Source organism: Solea senegalensis, unplaced genomic scaffold (genome assembly GCF_019176455.1).
Source record: "Solea senegalensis isolate Sse05_10M unplaced genomic scaffold, IFAPA_SoseM_1 scf7180000015670, whole genome shotgun sequence".
NCBI classification, from domain to species: Eukaryota; Metazoa; Chordata; class Actinopteri; order Pleuronectiformes; family Soleidae; genus Solea; species Solea senegalensis.
The window spans coordinates 38,565-62,791 of NW_025321410.1; the positions used below are offsets into that span (position 1 = coordinate 38,565).

The 24,227-nt window shown below is 39.8% G+C and overlaps 1 protein-coding gene across 2 annotated transcripts in view; it reads right to left on the reverse strand.

Moving 5' to 3' along the window:
* Positions 1–23,795, reverse strand: part of apaf1 (apoptotic peptidase activating factor 1) — a 42,150-nt gene extending 18,355 nt beyond the window's left edge. The window contains exons 1-24 of one of the 2 annotated variants that reach the window (XM_044017618.1): positions 23,618–23,795; positions 22,526–22,683; positions 22,021–22,210; positions 21,212–21,409; positions 20,814–21,003; positions 20,333–20,445; positions 20,080–20,211; positions 18,988–19,226; positions 18,261–18,428; positions 17,674–17,805; positions 17,020–17,133; positions 15,969–16,153; positions 12,930–13,056; positions 12,404–12,529; positions 11,645–11,785; positions 10,712–10,837; positions 10,027–10,173; positions 8,911–9,039; positions 7,078–7,203; positions 5,983–6,102; positions 5,664–5,789; positions 2,679–2,804; positions 1,505–1,624; positions 1,276–1,401 (exon numbers count right to left, since the gene is read on the reverse strand). In XM_044017618.1, coding sequence (XP_043873553.1) covers positions 1,276–1,401; positions 1,505–1,624; positions 2,679–2,804; positions 5,664–5,789; positions 5,983–6,102; positions 7,078–7,203; positions 8,911–9,039; positions 10,027–10,173; positions 10,712–10,837; positions 11,645–11,785; positions 12,404–12,529; positions 12,930–13,056; positions 15,969–16,153; positions 17,020–17,133; positions 17,674–17,805; positions 18,261–18,428; positions 18,988–19,226; positions 20,080–20,211; positions 20,333–20,445; positions 20,814–21,003; positions 21,212–21,409; positions 22,021–22,210; positions 22,526–22,669 — 3,345 coding nt within the window. In that variant the 5' untranslated portion in view covers positions 22,670–22,683; positions 23,618–23,795. The remainder of the gene's footprint in view (positions 1–1,275; positions 1,402–1,504; positions 1,625–2,678; positions 2,805–5,663; positions 5,790–5,982; positions 6,103–7,077; positions 7,204–8,910; positions 9,040–10,026; positions 10,174–10,711; positions 10,838–11,644; positions 11,786–12,403; positions 12,530–12,929; positions 13,057–15,968; positions 16,154–17,019; positions 17,134–17,673; positions 17,806–18,260; positions 18,429–18,987; positions 19,227–20,079; positions 20,212–20,332; positions 20,446–20,813; positions 21,004–21,211; positions 21,410–22,020; positions 22,211–22,525; positions 22,684–23,617) is intronic. The other variant, XM_044017616.1, reaches the window with a different exon arrangement.
* Positions 23,796–24,227: the final 432 nt, after the last annotated feature.

Here is a 24,227-nt window from a genome sequence, read left to right on the forward strand (position 1 = left end):
TCTTTCTCTTCCCATCTTCCATTCAAAATTTTCTCCCTTAACACCGTTGCTTCCTGTGCTGCACAGAAAATAACACGGCTCATAATTAGACTCTTCATTTGTGAGCTGGCTAAAAGACTGTGTCCGCACACAAAGTCCCATTCATTTTAAGGTCAGGGTAAAACAGAGAGAAAAGGAATGAGACGGAGAGGAAGAGATGAAGGGAAAGGAATAAATGGAAGAGAACAATGTCCCTCTTTTTGTGGTGTCCAGCAAAGACATTTGTGCATTAACCCTTCTGGTTTGAATGGTAAATAGATATAGACATTTGATGTTTGTTTTGAGCTACTAAAGCACTTCGTTTTGTAATAGGACTGGCTGTTAACCAATTATTATCTTCACCAAATCCATATAACACACATTGTTTCTCACTGTCATCCACTGACAGGAGCCAGGTTGTTCTAGCAAACAGTCGTGACTTAACAAAATAATTGATCATAAAGTCCACTAAAATATAAATCAGCATCTTAACCTTTCTGGTTGGGTGTCGCTAGGGTCAACTTAGACTTTGGAAGGTAACTTAAAACTTCCAATATCAACTGAAAATGTCTTGTAGTAGTTGTTATAGTAGTGAGCTCAGAAGGATTAAACATGGCCTAAAATAAAAAAGGTGTTTCATTTTCAGCGTTGTAAGGGGACAACAGTGATGCATGCCCAGCACTGTTCACTGTTCTGTGGGTGAAGAGTAGGAGAAAAGCAATGATTTCAGAGCTGAGCTGAGTATTCAGCCTCCCAAGTCAGTCAAAGTCAGACCAAAGTCAAACACAGCAGTGTTGGTAAATGGTAGCCTGGCAGAAGCTATGTCCATTCGGGGGGTTATGTTTGGGTCATCCTGCCTGCCTGCACCATCCAGCCCATAGGCTCCAATTCAGTTAGGGTAAATAATCACTGAATGTGGGTGTAGCAGGACAGCCTGACCTGCAGCTAAACCACCAGACCTAGAGCTTTTTCCCTGCTGCAGAAACTTTGAGCCTCAGATATCCCCTATAGCTATGCACCTATGTGCTGTAAGTAACCAGTTTGGGAGGAGGCTAGAGGGAAGATGCTGATGTGTGACACTGGCAGCACAGTTATGTCTCATTTCCTGAGAATGACTGTGTGTGTGTTCTTGTATTTGTTAACCCTAACCCATTTCTGAGTTCTGGTTAAGTTTAGGGCTAAGATTTGAATTTGTGGGTGGGTTATGGTAACGGTTAGGCACTAACTGGTAATGGTGTGTGTGTGAGCATGATCAACCTTAGCAGTCTTGTCAGCAGAGGTGGTGACGAAGAAGCAGCCATCGGGTGAGACGTGACAGGACAAAATGGCTCCCAGATGAGCCTCGATATCCTGCAGCTTCTCTCCACTTTCTATGCTCCACACCTTATAGCAAGAAAAGACAGAGATGAAGTGAGCGACTGCTTAATGTTTGATTTCATGTTGCTGTCAAATGGGTTGTGCCTGTGTGACTGTGTCGGAGCATTACCTTGACAGTACCATCGTAGGACCAGGACAACAGTTTGGTGTTGGAGAGCAGAGAGAAGCATCTGACCTGCTCTTTGTGACCCTGAAGTACTCTACTCTCCCCAGACTGCCACCTCCACACCTACAGGAGGCAGCAGAGACACACACAGAGAAAAGTAAACTTTTAGCCACCTTTGCAATATTCACATTTATGGATAAATACTCACATGTCACAATAAATTCTGTTCCTCATACAGACATCTTCTTTCATTCATACTTGCAACCACAAACCATATACAGTATATTAAATGGATAGTCTTCTGGTCTCCGATCATTGAGAATACACTGAAGAGCAAGAAGAGCAAAAAATCCATCTTCCCAGTTAGAGTCAATAGGACTGCCTTTTCTTCTTCTGAACTGAATCCGTCATTGGTCCAAAGGTTAGAATCCCTCACCAGCAGCCAATGTCAACGTCATTATATCTCTTTACATTCACTCTGCGTCTGCACTGACATCTATATACACACATTTGCTATGTCAAACAGCATCAAATCTGAAAAGCTTCTGAAAGAGCAGTGGACAGTCCGAGGAAAGTGATGTTGCACTCTCAGGAGAGAGGACGATGTGCTGCAGTGGACAGGTCTACCAGCAAAAAGACAAGATGAAGATGGAGATAAGGAGGGAGGAGAAGAAAGGGGAAATGAGGAGCAGAACATGACGGGTGGGGGTTGAGAAAGGGTAATGACCCAAAATACACACACATACCTGCACATAATCACAGGCAGGAGAAGAGTTATTGAGAGAGGCAAAGCCAAACGCAAAGGGAGGAAAGAAGAAAATGTGAAGAAAGGATAGGAGGATTCACTGTGGAGGAATAAGTGTAACAGGTAACAGGTAAGGAAGGGAGAAAACACCTCATAGAACCAAAACAACGTGAGGATGAGCGATTTAATGGAGCACACACTTTTACTCAAGATGAGGAATGGGTATGAGGGAGAGGAATAATCAATAGCAGAGAAGAAAAATGGGAGGCAGGCTGGTGGAGGAGGTGAAAGAACACGCCAGGAATTGGGCAAAAAAATAAGGCGAGGCGAGAGAGACAGTGAGACACACAGAGAGAGAGTGTGATGGATGGGAGAGACAAAAAGAGGAAAACTGGGCAGACAGAGAAAAGCAAAAAGCATTGAGCTGCACACCCTAATAGTGGTGTCCTCAGAGGATGTGATAAGTGTTTGGCCGTTCTGGCCGAATTGGCAGTGCAGCACCGTCTTATTGTGTCCCAGCAGAGTGGCCAAGAGCTTCCCCGAGGGCACCTCCAACACCTGGAAGGAAGAAACAAAGAAATATCATCAGCACGAATATTTAAGTAAATAGTGACAGCTATGCTTCAGTTGGAAAGTAAAAGTACAGCTTGTGTAAAACTAGAATAGCCAACTTTATATAGCCAATGTTGTATATATCTGCAGACGCCAAAAGCATTCGCTTGTTGACTTAATGTCTGTTTCTTGTAAACTCTTGTGAAATTACTTTGCACAGTATTGATTAAGTCTATGATTACGATGATGATGACGATGTTTTTTATATCAAAACAGACAAAGCTAAATTGCCCTAGATGACTGCAAACAGGTCGGAGTAGGACTGAAAACTAAAGAAAAGCACAAACATAAACAACAACAAAAAAAGGAGCTTGGAAAAAAAGTTATTTCATGAGGCCACGCTGAACACTTAATTTAAGAGTCCTAGTGAAGGTCTGGACCAAATCTGATTATCTAAAGTCATCGTAAATTCTGACCTTCTACCACCAAAGTCCAATCTGGTGATAATTTCTGAATATTTTAAGAATATTTTTTAATACTCACTAGCTCCAACAACCAATGCCATCCATGTTCACTTAAATCACCTTCCTTCCCCAGTTCTATACTAGGTTTGAACTTCAGCAGGTCAATTGACCTGAAGAGTTGCTGTCATGTGATTGGCCTATTAGATGCTTTAATAAGTAGGGTTACAGATAATCTAACATCTAATAAAGAGATCTGTGAAGTCCTAGTGAATGTTTGTCCAACATTTGAAGAACTGTCCTCAAAGAGTTTGGATATCATGTTCAGAAGAATGGGATGGATAGACAAACTCAAAACACAATTCCTCTGTCTGTGTAAGTTTAAGAGCATCTAGGCAAGTCTCAAAGGATAGCTGAGTTTGCCAAAACACACTAAGTGAGGAAACCCGTTCCAGAATGTTTCCTAAATAAAAGCAGCATATAGAGGAAGAATTAGAGGAGAAGAGAGACAAAGAGTTGACGCTGGCTTCATAATGATGAGCACATTAAAAAGGAAGTGAAGTTGGGGGAGAAAGTGTGAGCTTTGTGTCAGACCCTTCAGTCCTGTCAAGCCCTCAGACGGCTACTGAAGCTCCGACAGTCCTGCTCACATTACTGTGGATGAATATGGGAGCAAAAGAGCTTTGATGCACAACAGATCCAATGTATTCTCACAACCTCCTTTTAATTAGCATGAGAGAAACTTTCACATACATATATTTACCGGTGCTTTTGAGAAAGATATAAGATAAAAAGGTTGGTTGAAAAGGGCAGTTAGCGATGCCTCAGGACCAGACTAACTGTCAGTGACTTTGGCTTCCTGTTATCACTTGCACAACATCAACATTTTGAATAGTGCATCAGACACAAGAAGCTGGGAGTGAGTTCTGCTCCGAAACACATGGATTATTCTAAGAGGTTTTTATTTCAATGCCTTCAGTTTCACTGCAGCAATCAGCAGCACCAGGACCTCCACAATCCAGCACCACAGCTCACTCTGGTGTCCGCTCAAGGGACAACAAGAGGAAAAGTGTGTGGACTAGGATTTATGTCACATTTATGATATTGTGCACTTTCTTCTACAATTGTTGCTTAGAGGAAGCATGACTGAGGGCCTTAAATGAATCTTTATTTTAACTGGTAGACAGATATGTACCCTAAATATCAAGTCTCTTATAGTGAGTAAAAATGAGTGATTTCAACACAGAAAAATCACAGAAAAACAGGGAAACATATCATTTTTGTGCATCACCTGTTGAAGCAATAAATGATGAACCTCTCTTAATTTTAAAAATTAACATTGCTTTGTTCATCTTTGCTGCAATAAACCTTCCCTCTTAAATATCTTGGTTCAAGAGACCAGAGGAGAGACAGCTGAAGAGCTGTAATTAAAATCATTAGCCGTGTGTTCATTAAGAGCGCAGGACCTTTTAATTATATAAGAGTTGCTCTCCGTTGTAAGGGGCTGGCCTGGCCACAGCACAGATGTGCCCGGAGGACAGTGGGTGAGCAAGTGATCTCATATTTAATGGGGATTATCTGTCGCTGCCGCATGTGCTTTACATGAAACAAGAACACACGTTTGCAAATGCACACCTGCCACAAAATAGCTCAGAGAGCAGGAGGACCGACCAAACAATGACAGGGAATCAAAAGAAGGAGCAGTGTGCAAGAGCGACACAGTTTGAAAATGTAGTTCAAGCGTCAGAGGTAAAAAAAAAGAAGAGAGAGTAGAGGAAAGATGGAGCTGAACTGATGTACATCAGACAGGATTGACCGTCACTCCCTAAACAATGTCCTGCTGCAACATGGACAAGAGGTTCGCACAGACAGACAAACATGCTTTCAAACTAGAGTGCAGCTCAGGCCACATTGACCGTACCTCACCCAAAAACCTGACCTGCGTTCTATATTTTGTTCTTGGAGCTAGACACCATTATGGGGTATGTTGAGTGTCAAGGTAATTGTTAGTCTGTATTTATGGTTACCACAAATGACAAAGATAATTGTTACATCCAGGTGGAAGAAACTACCAGCCCCATGAACACATGCACATATACACACAAGTTAAATGCCTTAAGAATTATCACCTGCAAAATTTCACACTAACTCGATCCTGGTTTATTTTTTGAGTTGTTGTGCAGGGAAAATGACAGCCTCCAAAGTGGATGGCTTCAATAGCCTGTGTGTTGCATTCATGTACTGTGATATATTTTAAATGAGCTTCCAAGCAGAACAAGTTCTTATATACCGATTACACCTTATACCCATTATCACCTATTTTTCCTATTATGTTTTTATTTAAGAAACTTCACAGAAAGAATGCCCAAAAGCACATAAATACGGTGTTTCAGCATGTTTCTACCTGTATAGTGCCGTCCTCTTGGCCTAGAGCCAAAGCAGACAGCTGTCTGCACATGCAGGTACACCGGATCCTGGACGACTTCTCCTCTGACTGGAACAGCACAGATCCCGTCCTGCCATCACGTACCTGAGAAACGCACACATAAAATGAGTTTTATCTGACAGCCTAATATGGGCATAGCATAGTCATACCTGTCGACACTTGATCTCAGGCTCAAAGAAACATTCCAGTATCACATTCCTCCTTCAAACAGCCAACTGCTTTAAAAAGATACAAAAAGAAAATCTTTTAAATCTTCTTTATTTTCCCTGCGACTCACCTGCAGTCTGTTGCAATTGTCAGCAGCTGAAACTGTGATTTCTCCATCATTGAAGAGAACATCAGAGTCTCTCTTCAGACACACGGCAGAGGTCGTATGAACTTTCTTTGTCTCCCATAACTGTGATAGCAGAAACATAAGACTTGTAAGGTTTAAGGAAACACAGAAACCCTGTTTACCCTTTTATATCATTACATTTGAACCTTAACTTTAAGGTTAAGGTTCCTCTGTTCCTGTAGTTAAGTAGTTAACGTAATCAGTAACATTCTTTTTTTTTTATTCTTAGAGTTATTGTTTGTTTTTTAGATATATATACAGTGCTGTGCAGAAGTCTTAGGCCACCATTAGATGCGTTGTTTGAGCAATGCTATAACGACAATAGAGGATATTTATTTCTATTTCACTTTACTGGAACACATCCAGAAAATATGTATGCAGTTTTTTGTTGTTTAAAAAAACAACAAACATACTCTACAGGTGTGAAGTATTTAGCATGATCTACCCTTACACTTGAACAATAACACAGCTCTATTAATACTGGAGTGGAACCTTAATTAATGTTACTAGTAAATCCTGTATTTGTCCAACTATTTCATTTAAAGAAATATCTGCTGTAAAAAACGTCTATTATGCCAGGTTTGAGCATTACATACACATGTTGCATGACAGCTCACTAATATATAAGACCAGCTTTAAATCACATCACTTCATTCCAAATTCCAATGATCACAGAATTTGACAGACAGAAAAAAACAACAGCGCTGGTGGTGCCTGAAAATTTTGTACAGTACTGTATATACATATATATAAACATACATAAAGAAAACACAACTCATTTAAAAACAAATAAATCCTTTCATTCGGTATACTGGCATTTAAAGTAGTTTGTATGCAAGTTCAGATCATTTTAAAAGGTAAATAGTATAAACATTAATCATTTGAAGGTGAAACGTAAAGAATTGAATCAATAGTCAAATTGAGATGTTCAGTGAGTTACCAGGAGGATTTTCTTATGTCACATGAGGTAATTGGAACAATAGAGACAGGAATTGTTCACGGTCAAACACTATCGCAGCTACATTTGGTCAGTCTTACTCTGACGGTCTGGTCATCAGAGCAGGAGAGCAGCTGTGAGCCATCAGAAGAGAACTGAACTCGATGGACCCAACTAAGGTGTCCGCTGCAGTCAGCCATCTTTTTATTCGCCTCCAGGTCCCACAGCTAGAAGACACACGGACGCACACACACACACAACATAGTCAAGTCAAATCTGTTTAGTTTTGCAGTTTCAAACCAGCGACATTCTGTGTCAACCATCTTCTAACAGCACAGATGTGAAAGCCATAACCCTTTTTGATGAACACGATAACGTGAAATAAAAACATTATAAAAACCGAGTTAAAACAGTGAGAGAAAAGCAATCCAGGCTCCACTAGTTAAGACTCCAAATTAGGGATGGGCGATATGGCCAAAAAATAAAATCCCCAATTTTTTTATACCAGATCCGATTTTTTTTTTTATAACTACTATTTATTATTATAATTATGCAAATGAATGACATTCTTCACACACACACACACAAACAAGTGTCTTGTGACTTGTAAAGCAGTTGTTTTCAGTGTCAGTTAATTAAAAATATTTGTTCAGTACGTCCTCCATGACCGGAGCACAGACTCTGGACTGAAATACAGTGGCAGTGTGATGCTTAAATATTGAGATTTTAGAAATTTCCCTGGTAATTGTCGGAGATTAACCCACATTTTTTTAGATTGTTAAGTCTTTTTTAACTGATTTACAGTTTGGCACTGTTCGACTTGATCCTTGTGTCGGACGTCTCTTCCTGTGACGGCACTCTTGCTGTTTTCCGCGCCCGCTGCCATGTTGATATTGTCAGAGAACTAGTGCGGGGAGGGGGAGAGGAATGGAGCGGAGGGAACAGGAGCTGAGTGAGCGCAGTAAAAAGGAAAAATCCAAAAAATCGATTTTTCATTTTTTTAACATCGTCCAAACAAATAAATCCGATTTCGATTTAAAATCGATTAATCGCCCAGCCCTATTCCAAATACATTATAAATAAATAGCACAAACCACTGGATAAATACTGGAATGAATAAATAGGACAACAATTAAAACAAATGCAATATTACTTGACTGCTGGAAAAAAAGCTACTTTTATCATTTTTGCTTTAGGTGTCAGGACTGTAAACTTCCATCCAGAGGGAAGGAGCTTTTCCTTTAAAAACATGTTTGCTCACTGCTCTAACTGTGTTGAGAGTAGACTAACCACTCAGCTGACTTGAACATTTTTGTTGCTTTTAAGACAGTTGTTATCAGTTAATATAACAAGTTTATTGACTAAAATTAGAATAATGATTGGAAAATACAGGCTTATACTATTACTGAAAGACATTCATTTTTTGACAAACATCTTATTCAGGGCCACAGGTTATGTACAACTTGTTAACAAGTTTCTAGTAAGTGTTTTTAGTGGCATATTAATTGTTGATTAATTGTTAATTACAGTTTATTCAAGGCATTTAAAATAACAACGAAGGCCTAATGGAAAAAAAGACCTGCTGGTGACATAGGTTAGGTGACAGCTGCAAAGTTCTGTTCAAAGTTCACTTTTGAGTCCCGAGATATTTTTAATATGGCACATTTTCTACTGCCTTAATGGTGGTTATTGGATGTGAATGGGAGTGTGGTCTAAAATCAATAATCATTTCATCTAAACTCAATAATGATTTCTTTAAGTTTTGGTGTGTCAAGTTTCACATGAGACCTCTGACACCACTGAACAGTCAGCAATGATGATTTCCTTAATAGCAATGATGATCTCCTTAATACAGCTTGAGATCAAATAAAAACAAAACATTATAGATTTAAAACAGTAGAGTGATTGTAAATGTGAGGGAGAATGGTTTATACCTCCACAGCATAGTTGGAGAAAGCAATGGCCAGCAGGTTATTGGTGGGACAGGCGTGACAGTACTGCACGGTGCTGAGACGGTTCGTTCTTATCTCCAACAACATGTCTGACGTCTCCACATCAAACACCTGGGAAATAGGGACAGACAAACCTATTAGAAATCAACTATTGAGTTAATTATCAATCATTTGATCATTGATATGTTGGAATATTTCAGTTATATACATGTATATATATATATATATATATATATATATATACATACATATATATATATATATATATATATATATATATGTATGTATGTATATATATATGTATGTATGTATATATATATATATATATATATACTGGTCAAACCTAAAGCTAAAATCTGCCTCATCTTCCTCTCCTCAAAGACAGAGAAATAAGGTCAGACATCTCTGCTGATCTCTGAATTAAGACTCCGATGACACAGACAGGACAAGATTAGGGCTGCAACTAATGATTCATTTAATAATTGATTAATCTGTCGATTATTTTCTCAATTAATCGAGTACTTGTTTGGCCACAATAGGTCAGAAAGCAACCTCTGTTGATGTTTTAGTTGGATGTTTTGGTCTGGTGCTCCACCCACCACCACCCAATAACACAAGCAGAGTAAGCACGGAGCAGCTATTTGTCAGACAAGCCTCAGTAGCCTCAGTATACCTATAAGGAAATGTCACAACCAGAGGAGAAGCTAAACATTGGTCTGCACGGGAGAAAAGGAGAGGATGTTGATGATAATCCGTGACAGACATGCCGATGTGGACACTTTTCCTGCCACGCTGGGAAGCAAATTAAATGTCTGCCATGGTTAGCTACCTCTCTCATACATTTAACATGCATTTTGTTTCCCAGTCTTCTTCTCTCATCTTGAGATAATTCTCCGCTGCTTCTCTCAAGCAGATACTCTTTCACTTTTAATCCCCGCCTGTTGTTGGCATGCGAAAATTAACCTCCTGCAAGGATTTGAACTGGGAGAGCAGTAACTGTCTGAATGCTAAGGGTCGCTGTTATACATATTTTACACACATGACCTTTAAACCTTATTTGGTCATGTGGGCATTTGTTCGAAATCCAAAAACACTCACCAAAACGGCATTCCTGGCCGCACAAATGATTTGTTTGCCATCTGCAGTCCAGGTGCTACACTTGACAAGGGCGACATCATCGCCCTCTGTAAACATGCTGCTCACATTGATTGTCTTCCACTCGTTTGCAGACGACACCTGAAACAGCTGCAACACGCGGAGTATACACAGACGGTGAGAGCATGTCAGCGGTGAATGCAGCTCGAACAGTGTCTATTTATTATTTTTGGAAACAAAGTTTTGAAAAGATGCAGCTTTGGATTCACAGCAGTGATTAGGAAGCGATCTATCCACAATACCACTAACACAAGTTGGTTTCTCTTATCTTACTGATTGAGAGTTGGTCATGTGCTGTTTTAAAATGAGTATAGGGTCCCGATGACTAGGAAACAGAACTGCACAGCAAATATTTTTTGTGACCAAGATTGGCCAAATTTACACCAAATATACATCCTAATTGTGACCACTGTGGAATAAAACCAGCCACATTATAGCATATGATAATGTGGCTGGTGTTTAAAAATGTATGTAATTTAGTCAATATTCAATTTTGTTGATATTGCCATTTTCCACCAGACGCAAACTGACAGACTCTGTTATTTTGTTTTTGCCCTGACATTATGGAAAACAATAAATATACTGTCCATCTGATTATATATATGCAGAGCAAGTGTTTAACACTCACCTTAACAGTGCCATCATTGGAAGAAGTGGACAGATACGTGTCATCGGGGGAGAAACAACAGTGGTTGACTGGCTCGAAGTGGCCAAACATGGTGTTCTGGGAGGAAGGCTTGTTCAGGTTCCACACCTATAAGAAAAAAAAAGAAATACAAATGAGGACTAGAGAAAGAGAGAGTGAAATAAAGAAAAAAAGAGAAATATATATCCTTGTTATAAGAAGTGGAACAATGTGGTTATTTTACTCTGCAATTTATTTAAAGGCGACATTGAATGCTTGTATCACACATATATGTTAGTTATGGAGGTCTACTAACATATATTAACTTGTTTTCATGGTTAAAAACCTCCTAGTCGCGGCAAACGAGCCGATCAAAATATCTCCTCACTGACGCTCTCGACAGCCACGCTGTTTCAGACCAAAATCACACCCCCAGAACGTGGAATGTGTTGTGATTGGCCAGCCAACGAGAGCTTTCCCACTGTCCTGTGATTGGCCAGGTACCTGGAAGTGACGTAATAGATAGGCCAGCTCTCAGATACACAGCTCCCCCTCTGGCATGGTGGATGCTCTGTATCTCAGCAGCTGCAACGAGAGTAGTTCTTATTCTTCTGCGGTTGAATGTGCCCGGACTAGTGCCGCACCAGGAGGCGCTACGGTGGTGAGAGGAATGGTGAGGATTTCTGATGACGACATCAAATTAAGGAAGTGCCGATCCGCTTCGCAGAGCCCAAGAAAACAATACAACACTATTTTCTCAGCAGTGGCTGAACTGTTGTTCTGAAACTTAAGAGTTTCATAAACGAGGTAATGACGCAGATACACACACACAAACGCAGCGTTAATTGGAGCTTCTGGTCTATGTCGGCTTTAAAGTAAATTTGGAAATTGAGACAAGGAAACAGATCACACAATGGACAGATATGTGTTTGTAACCTTGACATTCAAGAACTTGTCGTTGGAGCAGGTGGCCAGGAGAAGTTGTCGCCTCATGTTTGTAAACTGGCAGTGGTTGACCTGCTCTTCATGCTCATCTGCAAAGACCCGCAGCAGCATGGCACGCTCCACATTCCAAACCTTTGTGCAGAGATTTAGGATACAAATCACAAAAATAAGTTTCTGTTTATTCACTCTTTAGTTTATCTTTACATTTATGTTTGGTGCTGACGTCAATTGAGTTTGAAGAGATTAGCCCATCTTAAATAATTAAATAATTAATTTAGGCAGTGCAGCCTATGGTCAATATATGATGCTGATATTTTAGCTGTTATGCTTGGCCAGTTTAATCATTTCATTCCTCTGTTTACAATGTGTTGACAATGACAATTACTCAGATACATGTCAGACAATAATCGTGAAATGTATTGAAACTGTCTAAATGCAGTTTTAAAAGACTTTTAAGGCACTTTTCACACACCTGATGTAAAGCATTCATGGAAGTTATGGCTCAAAGCGCATTTGCACAGTGTATAGACTTTATATTGATATACAGTATATTGAACCATTGTTATATTGATATTTAATTGTTAATTGTTTATATTTGTTGATATTGAAGTGTCTTCACTTCAGTGCCGTGGGTAGGGATGTATGTGCATATGTACCAGAACCTTATATGTTTTGATTAAAAGTAAAGTATAAACTAAATATTAAAAACATGAATCCGTATGACATCTGATTGGGTTGTTTTCCACTTACCTTTACTTTCCGGTCACTGGAGCAGGTTGCAAGGAGACTGTCGTCTGAGGAGAAGGCACAGCAGAGCACCTCATCGTCATGGGCCTGGATCTCTGTGAGCTTCTCACCTGATGTGCTTTTAAACACCTGAGCACACAGGAATGATTACAGCAGCTATACACAGTAATACATATTGCAGTAAAAGTAGTCAATTAATTCAACATGACCACAACTGTTTATAAAATTAATTTGTGGATTCAGTGATCTGGGTGTTCTTTTTAACTAGTAAATTTCTGTGAACATCTTTATTATCAGGCATTGCAAATGCTTTTGTATGTTATCTGTTTCCTGGGTCCAGATAAATACCCAAATTCCCGAATTTGTGCCAAAAGTGCTGCATTTCCATTTTTTTTTTTCCCATCTGGACTTGAAGTGGAGTGCTCTTCATATACACGATATTGTCTCACAGGCAATAATTTGCCAGTAACAATATACACAAACACATATTCACAAATACACATGAGGAAAAACATGTCTGCTTCGATACCTTGAGTGTCTTGCCGGCTCCACAAGTGGCAATCTTGGCACCATTATTAGAGAAGCAGGCAGAGTAGATGGAGCCCTGGTGGGGGTGGATCACCAGGAGGGACAGATTCTCTACACTGCTCTTATTCCTGAAAGAGAAAAGAGAAAACACACACACTCACAATATAGACCCTACTTTGATAAGAACACTTTACATTACATGTCATTTAGCAGACATTTTTATCCAAAGCGACTTACAAGGGAATTGAGTACAACCCGCCAGGGGTGGAGTTGAACTTGCGAACATGAAGTCTTTTGCACACAGAGTACCGCTCTTCACCACTGAGCCACTCCACCCCGTGAAAAAACAACCTATTTCTATGTCCTATCATGGTACTAAAATGTTTTCTACCTACCAACCTGTCTATGGTACCTACCTCCCTACCTACCCATACATATGCATACCTACAGTATCTATACTATGAATCTACCTATCCACCTACAGTATTTACCTACTTACATACATATTACCTCCTACGATACTTACATACCTTCCTACCTGTGGTACCGACCGACCTGCCTACCTCTATGGTAGCCACCTTTCCATCTACCTCCCTACAGTATGAGCTTCCTATGTACTACCTACGGCTCCTATCTTACCCCTTCTCTTATGTACCTACCTACCAACAGTACCTATCTACCACTAACATATCTACTTATCTACACATTGTATTAATCTGCCTACCTATGCACCTCCCCACTATACCTTGTACATATTTACGTCCCTGCAGGACCTACATACCAACCTATCTGTGACACTTACAGACCGAACTACCTCTCTTTGGTAGCCACCTTCTTATCTACCTACCTCCCCTTCAGTATGAACCTACTGATCTACTACCTACCTACCTACCTACCAAAAAATCTATAAAACTATCGACATAACTACCTACTAAGGTGACCACCTCCAGTCAGAAAAAATGTGGGACAAGTAGCATGGTAAAGTGGGACAGAGGTAATAACTTTAAACTTAAGATATATTGTCTATCTAATTTACCAAGAAACATTTTTAAACCCACCAACCAAAAGACTAAGACACTACCTGACCCAAAATATAACCCAAAGTTTCTACAACTTAAGGCATAGGCCTAGGCCTACAAAAGGCAAAACACTAATTTTGCAACATCTCGTCTTCATTGGGACTATCAAATTAGTTGACTGTCCAAAGGACCAGGCATTATGCACCTAAAAGAATGCTCTCAGTGAATCAAATTCACCTTAAAATAGAAGACACAAAAAATATTATATTGATAAGCACAACTACATATTACATATAATTATATATTTAGGGCTTCCCTATAGAAAGTTGAACTATTTAAGTGCAAATAAGGTAAACCAAAATCTTTTTGATAAGAATGGCTATCTGGGATAAAAAAAGAAAGAAATCCTCCAATCAAGCAGACACATATTTTGCCTCTGTGTCAATGATAGATGCTCGTCACTTCTGCTGCCGAAACTTTGTCAGCCTGTGGGTCATTTGGTTTATTTAAAAACGATTGCACTGATTTGCATGATTCTTGATGATGTGCTTTTTTTCTGTGGGACTCACATGTACCATGTCGCTTCACATCGTATTTTCCACCATGCCCCACAGAAAAATGCTTTTGCATAAAATGCAAAAAGCTCTCTTTGCTTCGCCATCTGCAGGTCTTAACCAAGAGTATGTTGCGGTCCATTCGCTATTAAAAGTGCATCTTCTCTTTTTCGTGGCCGCTGCTTAACCTGACCGAACAGGGAGCTCTCCAATTTGAGATTGTTGACAATGTTGAGGATGTGTTCGTGCACTAGTCAACAGTTTGATTGACGTACGACTCAGCCTATCGAATACCGCTGTTATTGCTCTCCTCTGAACTATTGGACATAAGTTAACAGTACGCCTAATGGACGTACCCGTAGGCAGGGTCGAATGAAAAAGCGGGACAGATGCTCAATTTGCGTGAGGCGGGACAAAGGGTAAAATTGCTGTACAGTACAATGTAAAGCGGGACAGGTGGTCACCCTACTACCTACCTATTGTATGAATCTACCTACCTATGTACCTCCCTGCGATACCTATGCACTTACCTCCCTGTGGTAACTACATATTGACCAACCAATAGTACCTATCTTCCTACCCATATATGGTATCGACCTACCTATGTACTCGCCTACAGTACTTATGCACTTACCTACCTAATAATGGTCCCCTTAGTCTTTCTGTGTACTGTAGAAATCTGTGCTTACATGATTTACATCATGGTCAATGCATGACCATGCATATAACCCAGAAGGCGGCACAGTTTCTGGTCCAGGCGCTTATCATCTCACGCTTGGACTACTGCAACTCCCTCCTGGCTGGTCTCCCTGCATGTGCCATACGACCTCTGCAACTCATCCAGAATGCAGCAGCTCGACTGGTCTTCAACTTACCAAAATTCTCCCACACTACACCGCTCCTCCACTCCCTTCACTGGCTTCCTGTAGCTGCTCGCATCCGCTTCAAAGACTCTAGTGCTTGCGTTCCATGCTACAAATGGATCCGGTCCAGCCTACATCCAGGACATGATCAAAACCTACACCCCAGCCCGCCCACTCCGCATCGGCAAACCGGCTCGCTACCTCCTCACTGAGAGGATCGCAGAGGCATTCGCAGAACTCGAGACTGTTCACTGTCCTCGCTCCCAAAATGTGGAACGAGCTCCCCATCAACATCCGGACAGCGGAAAGCCACCACATCTTCTGCTGCCGACTAAAAACACATTTCTTCCAACTCTACCTTGACGACAGCGACAAAAAAAAACAACAACAAAAAAAAAAACGTATACATCTCACTTATGACTAGCACTTCATAGTTTGGCTTACTTATAGCTCTTAATTACTTCTAGCTCTTATTTGTACCCAAATGTTTAAATGCACTTATTGTAAGTCGCTTTGGATAAAAGCATCTGCTAAATGACATTTAATGTAATGTAATGTAATTCCTGAGACCACACCATAAAAAAACATTTGCTTGCTTGCGTACAGCCAGTGAAAGTAGAGTTTCCCAGTGCTGGTTCGTTTCTGTGCCTGCAGCAGAGCCTGTCTGTAAACTTCAGAGGTGGGTGGCTGAGACAGAGCGAGCTGCACCACGTCAGGGAAAGGACGCTGCTCCAGCTGGTGCCCGTTCAGAGAGAGGAACTCCTGGAACTGACTGCGCACCTCACAGTTCTAGGGGGACAGACAAAAACAAGTTCATATTAAAAGGGGCACAAGTCTTGCTCCCTTACATAAGAAGACTTTTTCTTCATTCAGGATGGCAGAAGCATAATCACTGACTAATTCCTAGATCCAGTCACATACATTCCCATTCTCCACACAAAATTCCATTTTTGATGTTTGCCCTAATCCTACTTTTTACTTGTCTAACCTCTTGTGAACTTTGATGATAATAAAAATCCATGTTCTCTTAGGTTAACAGCATTGTCCATACATAAAATGTTAAAATTAATACATATATATGTATATATATATATATATATATATATATATATATATATATATATATATACATATATATATACATATATGTTATTGTGAAGCACTTTGTGCATGTTGGTGCTGGAATAATAAAGTTAGAAATCTATTGAGGTAGAGTGGATGTTGAAAATAATTAAATCCTGGTATTACGTGACTGAGGCAGCCACACGCACACACATATGTTGGGACACAAGATTAATCCACTATTCTGTCAGAGAAGAACAATGACTTCCAACAGAGCATGTCCTGGTTAATCAAGTGTGTAGCCCCATGCTTCTCCACTCATGTCTGATAAACCATTTGCTAATTATTGAATCAGGACTCATGCAATGATTGAAAATTGGGAAGGGACCACAGAACAGAAAACAATGGAAGGCAAATACACTTTATAATCACTCCAAAGCAAATAATCAAAAATGGCGTTGAGGGAAAATAACAGATGGATAAACTTTCTATTCAACTCACAGAGTTTCATGGAGAGAGGACAATGGACAGCTGAACCACCATTACTTTTTTTTATACATTATCTACACAATAATGTCCTGTTATCTGCTGACCTCTTTATCCAGAATTGGTCCATACTCCACATAGTCATTGATGAGGTGGGCTGGACCCATAATCTGGGCCTTAGTGCTCACCCAGTCCAGAGAAAACATGAGGGAGTAGAGCTCCTTTATAGTAAGAGCAAGAAATCATGACAAATAAAGACAGAGTTGGTAAAAGGGAAATACAGGTAGATTCTGAAGAAACAAAACTCTCTGTAGATTTTGTATATATGTATTTTGCAATATGTATCTAATCTTAATTACCGTATTAAAAATAATGCTTTCCAATATGAAACTACATCAGAAATATATTATGCATAATTTCATCCCAACTCACCCACAAGGTAGACGTATCCTTAATTTGTCATGGACATTCTCAAAGGTTCCCACAAATATATATGATACAAAATTAATGCGATTAAAAATATCCATGGCACAAACATAGGGAAAATTAAACTTAAAAGAGAATTCAATGAATGTTAAATAAAATGAGCTATGTTCTACTGTAATTGGGAAATGAGGTCTCTATAGCAAAACAATCAATTGCTTTTTACAAATACTCATATGTCTAACTGTAACTTGCTATTAAGGAAAATAATTGGAACATTGTAAAAATGGTTATAAAACACGACACTGCCTCTAATGTAGTAATGTTGCATGTGCTACCTGGGAGAGGTTGGCTTTAGCCATGTGGTACGTCAAAAATCTGATCCAGTAAAGACATTCTTCATCTCCTGAGAAGGGAGGACCATCTTTGTAGTGCTGCTGATACTGATGTACCACTTTACTGTGAAGGCTCTGAAAAACGGATTCAACAATGACTTCTTAACTGTTACAATTTGAATAAAACACACTTTGTAATTGTGCTTATCAAAACCTTTAGCTTCTGTAAAGCAGTTGGCATAGCCTCTTAAATGTCCAGTGTGTGATATTTGCTGACAGAAAAGTAATATACAACCAATAAGTATGTTTGTTTAAGAATATAATTGCTTTAAATGAAAAAAATGTTTGACTAACCCAAAACCAATGTAAAAATAAACCTTTCATATGAAAGTTAGGCTTTATGGAGGCCACCCGTCTTGACGCACTACACTCTCGCAACACTCAACAACAGCCTGAACAGACAAGCCAGCTGCAGTGGCACCATTAGATATCATTAATTCTTACACTTTAGGCCTTTACCACATTTTATTTAATCAAACCAACTGGCCAATGCACAAAACCACTGAAACCCAACAGTCTACAGGACTCACCTCAAGTTGGGTGCGGTTCTGCTCCACCAGGAAGTCCAGCTGAAGGTCGTGGAGGTAATACAGGAAGGGTTTATTGTGACTGTCCACAAAAAGCAGGGACTTGTTGACAAACTCCTCGAGGATGTCCTCCACCTCCTCTGGCTCCAGGTCCCACAGAACAGACAGCACCTGGGACAAAGAATAATATATATATTTATTTTTTTTAAAGTATATTTTCTGGGCTTTTGCCTTTAATCGACAGTACAGTGGATAGAGAGACAGGAAATGGGGAGGCAGAATGACATGCAGTAAAGGGCTACTCGATGCGGGATTTGAACCGGGGCCGCCTGCAATGAGCACTGTAGTTTGTTGCCTTATTTTTTCTGCAACAGATTATACTGGAAAATAGTCAACATTTCCAGTAATTGCAGTGGATGCCTAAATGAAGTTGATAAGGGCTTGATCTGTGTCTAGTTCTGTGTCTAGTACCTGCCGAATGATGAGTTGGTTTGAGAAAATCTTTTTTATTTAATGTTTGGAATTTTTAAACCATTACTTTACTTAGTTGTATTGAAATCATTTGGATCATGTTTGCGTTGATTAAATATACAAAATAATTTTTTAGAACTACCACCTAAACAGTGTCCAGATTTCAGTGTTGAAAATCCAACAAAAATCCTTTACAAAAGTTTGAGTAATTTAAAAGAATAAGAATCACACATGTTTGGTTTTCCATATTAAATCAAACCTTTGCAGGGATTTTGATGTCCTTCTCCAGCACAGTGAGATCCTTGTAGAGCTCACGATGGTCATCAGGCAGGACCTCAATGCTTGCAGCCATAGCCTGGTCCAGGGCGTCATAGTCATAGGAAGATGACTTCCGTATGCGCTTGAACTGCTTCTGCCGTAGCTGGCGGAGATAATAGTCCCAGCGGTTTGGTTTCTCCTTGAGCAGAGCCCCGATCAAGGACACCACCAGGGGGGATCCTGTGATGGCGGCACAGAGAAGAAAGAGAAATGTCTGCGTTACGGCATAAATCGTCAATAGAAGCACAGGGAGAGGTGGACTATTTTTAAAGAATGTCTGCTTTAGTGGCCCCCAATCCCAGTCCAATCTTTTTACTGTTCCCAGTCCAATACTTGTATTGCCTAGAACACAGAACTACACAGTATTTGTTTTTATTTAAAAACAGTATTCCTAAGTGAAGTTTATAGAAAGAAAAAAGAACAGGTAAAATAACTGCAACTTCAAGTCTGAACCAAACAAAGCCCTGCTACAGTCTACAACTGAGCTACATGAAGAAGCTGCTCACTACAATTTAAGTAGTCGACAGCCGACACCTGAGGAGAGTTCTGCAGCTGGTGTAAATGATTGGAAAGTGGTAATCTGGATGATTAATAAAGAAGCCCAGATCAGATCTGGAGATCACTGCTATTTTCATTTTCCCAACAATGTTAAAGATTCATTAACTGTACACCAGTATTTGTAAATGCATATAATCCAATAAAAAAAACCTGAAGTGAAGTTACACATCCGCACTCTGGAGTCCACCAACACCTTCAAGTCCCACCTCAAAAGTCACCTTTTAAAAATGTCTTACTCCCTATAATACTAACTGTATTGTATGTCATTAACCTCTCTCTCTCTCCCTCTCTCCATTATGGGTTATTATTATTATAATTAGTAAAATATATTGTGTAAATACAAAGACTTTAATATAGTATGTAATGACCAAAGACCAAACTATTTGTCTCTCTCCTCATTCAGCAAAAAAAAGGGGAGCTACATCACCTTGCACAAATACAAAATGCATCCTCCCATTGTGAGACAAAAACAGACCTTTACATTCTCTGACAATGCTGCGAGCCTCCTTGGGAAGTCCCTGGATTTTAGTTTTGGTGTACAGTGCCAGTATCTCCAGTCCTTTGTTTTCATCCAGACCACTCTCCACTTCTACTTCATATTTGGCACCTAAAAAAAAAAAAAAAAAGTACAGCGTGTACATTTCAAAAGCAAAACAGTGCAAAGTCAAATCCAGAAGTATGAAGAATTCTGTATGTATGGTGACCAGAGTAAACAACAGGTTGCTTACCACTGACTGAATCAGTAAGGCTTCTATTTCTGGTGGTCAGAAGAATCCGACATTGGATATCAAACACTTTCAGAACTGTACTGTCCCAAATGTCATCTAGAATCAGCAGAGATCTAAAAACCAGAACAGAAACCAATAAGTGGTCAGAGACTGCAGCATCTGGAAGTGCAATGAGTAGACTGAAGACAATAAACACATACAAAATGTTTGGTCTGGCCTTCTGTCATTTATCACCAAGTAAAATATATTTTTTTTTAAAGATCTGTATTTGATTCTTTATCTTTGTCTGTATACCGTGGCCTGCTTTTGTTTTGTTAATACTATGCTGTTTTCATGGCTAGTGTGTAATTAAATCATTACTGAGGGATTGTTACATGTGAAAATAACTTTTCATTCACTCACTGAATTTCAATCAAATCTGTATCTGCAGGGTAAACAGTAACCTTTAGCCAGCTGAAAAGGATGATCTAAGTGGAACAACCTTGGATATCTGCGCAGCATGAGGAAGCGCAAACGCTCCTTGGCTTCATCTAGAGAGTTGGGTGGCCGGTGGAGAGAGAGGGAATCCAGGTTCTGCTCCAGACGGAAACACAATGACTGGATCTTCACCAGCAGGTCTGGTTTTTCCAACTGGCCGATGGACAACCAGTGAATACCCCCGGTAAAGCAGTCTGGAGAAAGAGGCAGGAGAAAAGAGGAGGGAGAAGAGAGGGAGAAGAGTGAAGTCAGTATAAAAAACTGACCAAATAAAAATCTATCCACAATTACTGCAGAGTTTCAGATGTTTCGTGATTTCTGTAATTCCTGACTGCTTCACTAATTTTTATGCTGATTGTTTTGGGACAGCATCCCCAAAACAATCAACAATCATGGCGTCACCTTCGATGACGCCATGGTGTCGCACAGCCTCCGCAGCCAGGACAGATTTGCCTGAGCCAGCCATCCCAAAGACAGTGACCCAGCCAGGCTCATTCTTCAGCCTGTAGAGTTTCTCTCTGACCCGGTTCAAAAGCTCCGGACGGCTGACAAACACCACAGGCCGCTGTGGAACACCGCCTTCACTTAGCACCATCTGAACTGTTACGAAAAGAGAAAAAGGAATCAGTATTAAAGCTGCAGCATTTACATCCATATTATGCCGATTCTATCCACCTTACACTGGCCACCAATCAACTCCCATACTCACTTTGGAATCTTGGTTTTAACTTGTACATACAGTCAAACGCACCATTATATTGCTGACCTTCACTCCAAATTTGCTCCTTAGGTCTTAATTCATTAACCATTCTAAGGACAAAATACTGTTCCAAGCTGCTGCCCCCAAATTATGGGGGTTCCAGTTTTTACTTACAGTCCCTTGCATCCTCCATTCATTTACAAAATAACTAAACATTTTTTTATTCTAACAAGCATTTGACAGATGGAGGGGAAAAAAATCAAAGTGGCTAAATATATGGGTCAAAGAAGTAGCAGAAAAACTCATACTGGTTAAACTCTAGAGCAAACATCACTGCAAGAAGTACAATTGGGCCAACTACAATGAAATCATTTTACTGTAATGTTTTGCTGAAACCTATTTCATAAAATTGGTGTGGAAAACATTATCTTTCAGGAGCTGTATCAAAGTCCATCCGTACATATCATACATTTTCAATCAATACCCAGCCCACATCCGCCCCCTTCCTCACCATAAGATGTGCAGTCATCGGAGGAGTTCTTATTTGCATTAGGAGAGATCTGCGGCAGGTCATCATACAGCATATTGGCCAGGTCGTGATATGCCTCCTTGACCAGGGAGTTGTAGAAGGAGATGTAGGCATGGTTGTCTTTCTTAAGGAGCAGCTCTAGCAAAGCAACAGCCTGATCCTTTCTGGTGGGCTGGTTGGAGAAAGATAGAGTTTTCAGTCAGTTTCACACATAGCACTGTTTTTATCCATGGACATGTTGCCTGCTACACTGGCATTATTGACTGGTATTGATAACAATGGTTAACAATGGCTGAAGAGTTTAAAATTGTAATATATAATTTAATATCCAAATCTTAAAATTTGAATGGGGCGGAATTTTAACACAGGTTAGTCATGTTTATGTTTCAGTTGTTCAACAGCAAGTGTGTACTATGATAGTGTGTCCTCCTACACACTAAATAAATCATCTCAGAGAGGTTGTTAAGGAGCATAAATTCTCCCTCACCTGAGTCCTAATCTTCTCCTCCTCCTCAACACTTATCACTCCATCACTGATCATGTGATCCATCAGGTACGTGGGCTTGATGTCTTGCTCCAGTCTGTGGCGAAAGCGCAACAGACAGCTCCGTGCCGCTTCCTCCAGCGTCATCCCTGCGCAGAACACTGACCATGCAGGACATTGTTGAACCGCAGAGAAATGGATGACATGCAGTAGGGAGAATTAGTGCATTCCACATATAGATGGGCAGTAAAATGTATTCATACCCAAATATTATTACTATATATTATTGTTTGTACAGTTGTGAAAAAATGTGAAATTGTGTTGTACAAGTCTCTACTGTTTTCTGTCAATTGCATGATAGTCATGCATACAAGCTATTCAAACTGACATGTTTGAAACAAGGCACTTTTTTGTGTGCTATACCAATATCACATACTCGAGTATCTATGCGATACAATCATTTTTAACCACTTAGGGACGATGAAGCTATTAACAACACATTTGTACTGAGTCATTTCAAATGGACATAATTCTCCTACCGTGTTACCAAATATCGTTTTCTCAAAAACAATAAATAAAGAGGCCAAACATGAATCATATTTTATAGTTTTATCTGTCTGATATCCGATCCAGTGATTATGACCCCATTCCGTCCCTTCCAACTAAACACTAGTTGACACAACTACCAAAACAAGTTCTTAACAGCTGTTGACAGAAACCTGAGGTTAATCTCTCCAATTCGGAAGTGACATTTACAAATCTACATCACAGTTTGCTCTTGCGTCACAGTCAATATGAGGGATTTTACCTTCTACATTGTAGCTTTTACTGGTAAATAACCGCTTTATGGATTAATGTATTCATAATATGGCGTCTAATATGAGCAATACGGTGCGAAGGCAAACACTTATTAATAGCTTTACAGAGGCTCTAACTAAATGTTAATTAAAACATAGATACTTCAAGATATAAAGCCCGGTAACAAATGTAATAGCGACGAACTTTCACTGGTCATGTAAGAACTTGTCAAGACAAGTTTACTCTCATTCAAACCCACAAGTGGAACAAAGAAAGAAACCGCAGGAAGCTACTTACGACTATTTTCTCAACTTCAACGAGGACGGTATTTGTTGACGTGCGCGCGTACCTAAGAAGAATAACGCGTTCTTAAATATCCAAAGAGTTCAAATTCTATCTTTGCATTTACGTTAAACTACACGCCCAATTTTGAAAGAAGGGAGCTTCCGGGTTGACAACAAAAACAACGACCCCGGTGTGAGGTGGCCAATGGCGTGGCGAGATTCACACCACGTGTCCAATGAGCTCACGCGACCGGATAATCTGTAACTGGGCAAAGTTATGCTGCCTTCATGGACCACATGTGATGTTCGTAAAAATGCGTTTTGACCATTTCGTTGCTACGAGTTTAATAAAAAAAAGAAACGAAAAACATTATTTAGGCGAAATTGTGATATTACGGTCCTCAAAAGATCGTGTTTATGTGAATTTAATTTAATTTATACTATTTCCGTAAAAACGAGTGTCTGTGAATAAAAGTCGTACTTGACAGATTTGTTTCGAGACCATTTGAAACGCACCACTATTGCCTAGTGACAGAAAGAAATGAGAGCATGTCTGTTGTTCTGTGGCCACAGAGAGATTAATATGGAAATGACATAATGATAAATAAATAAAAGAATGAATA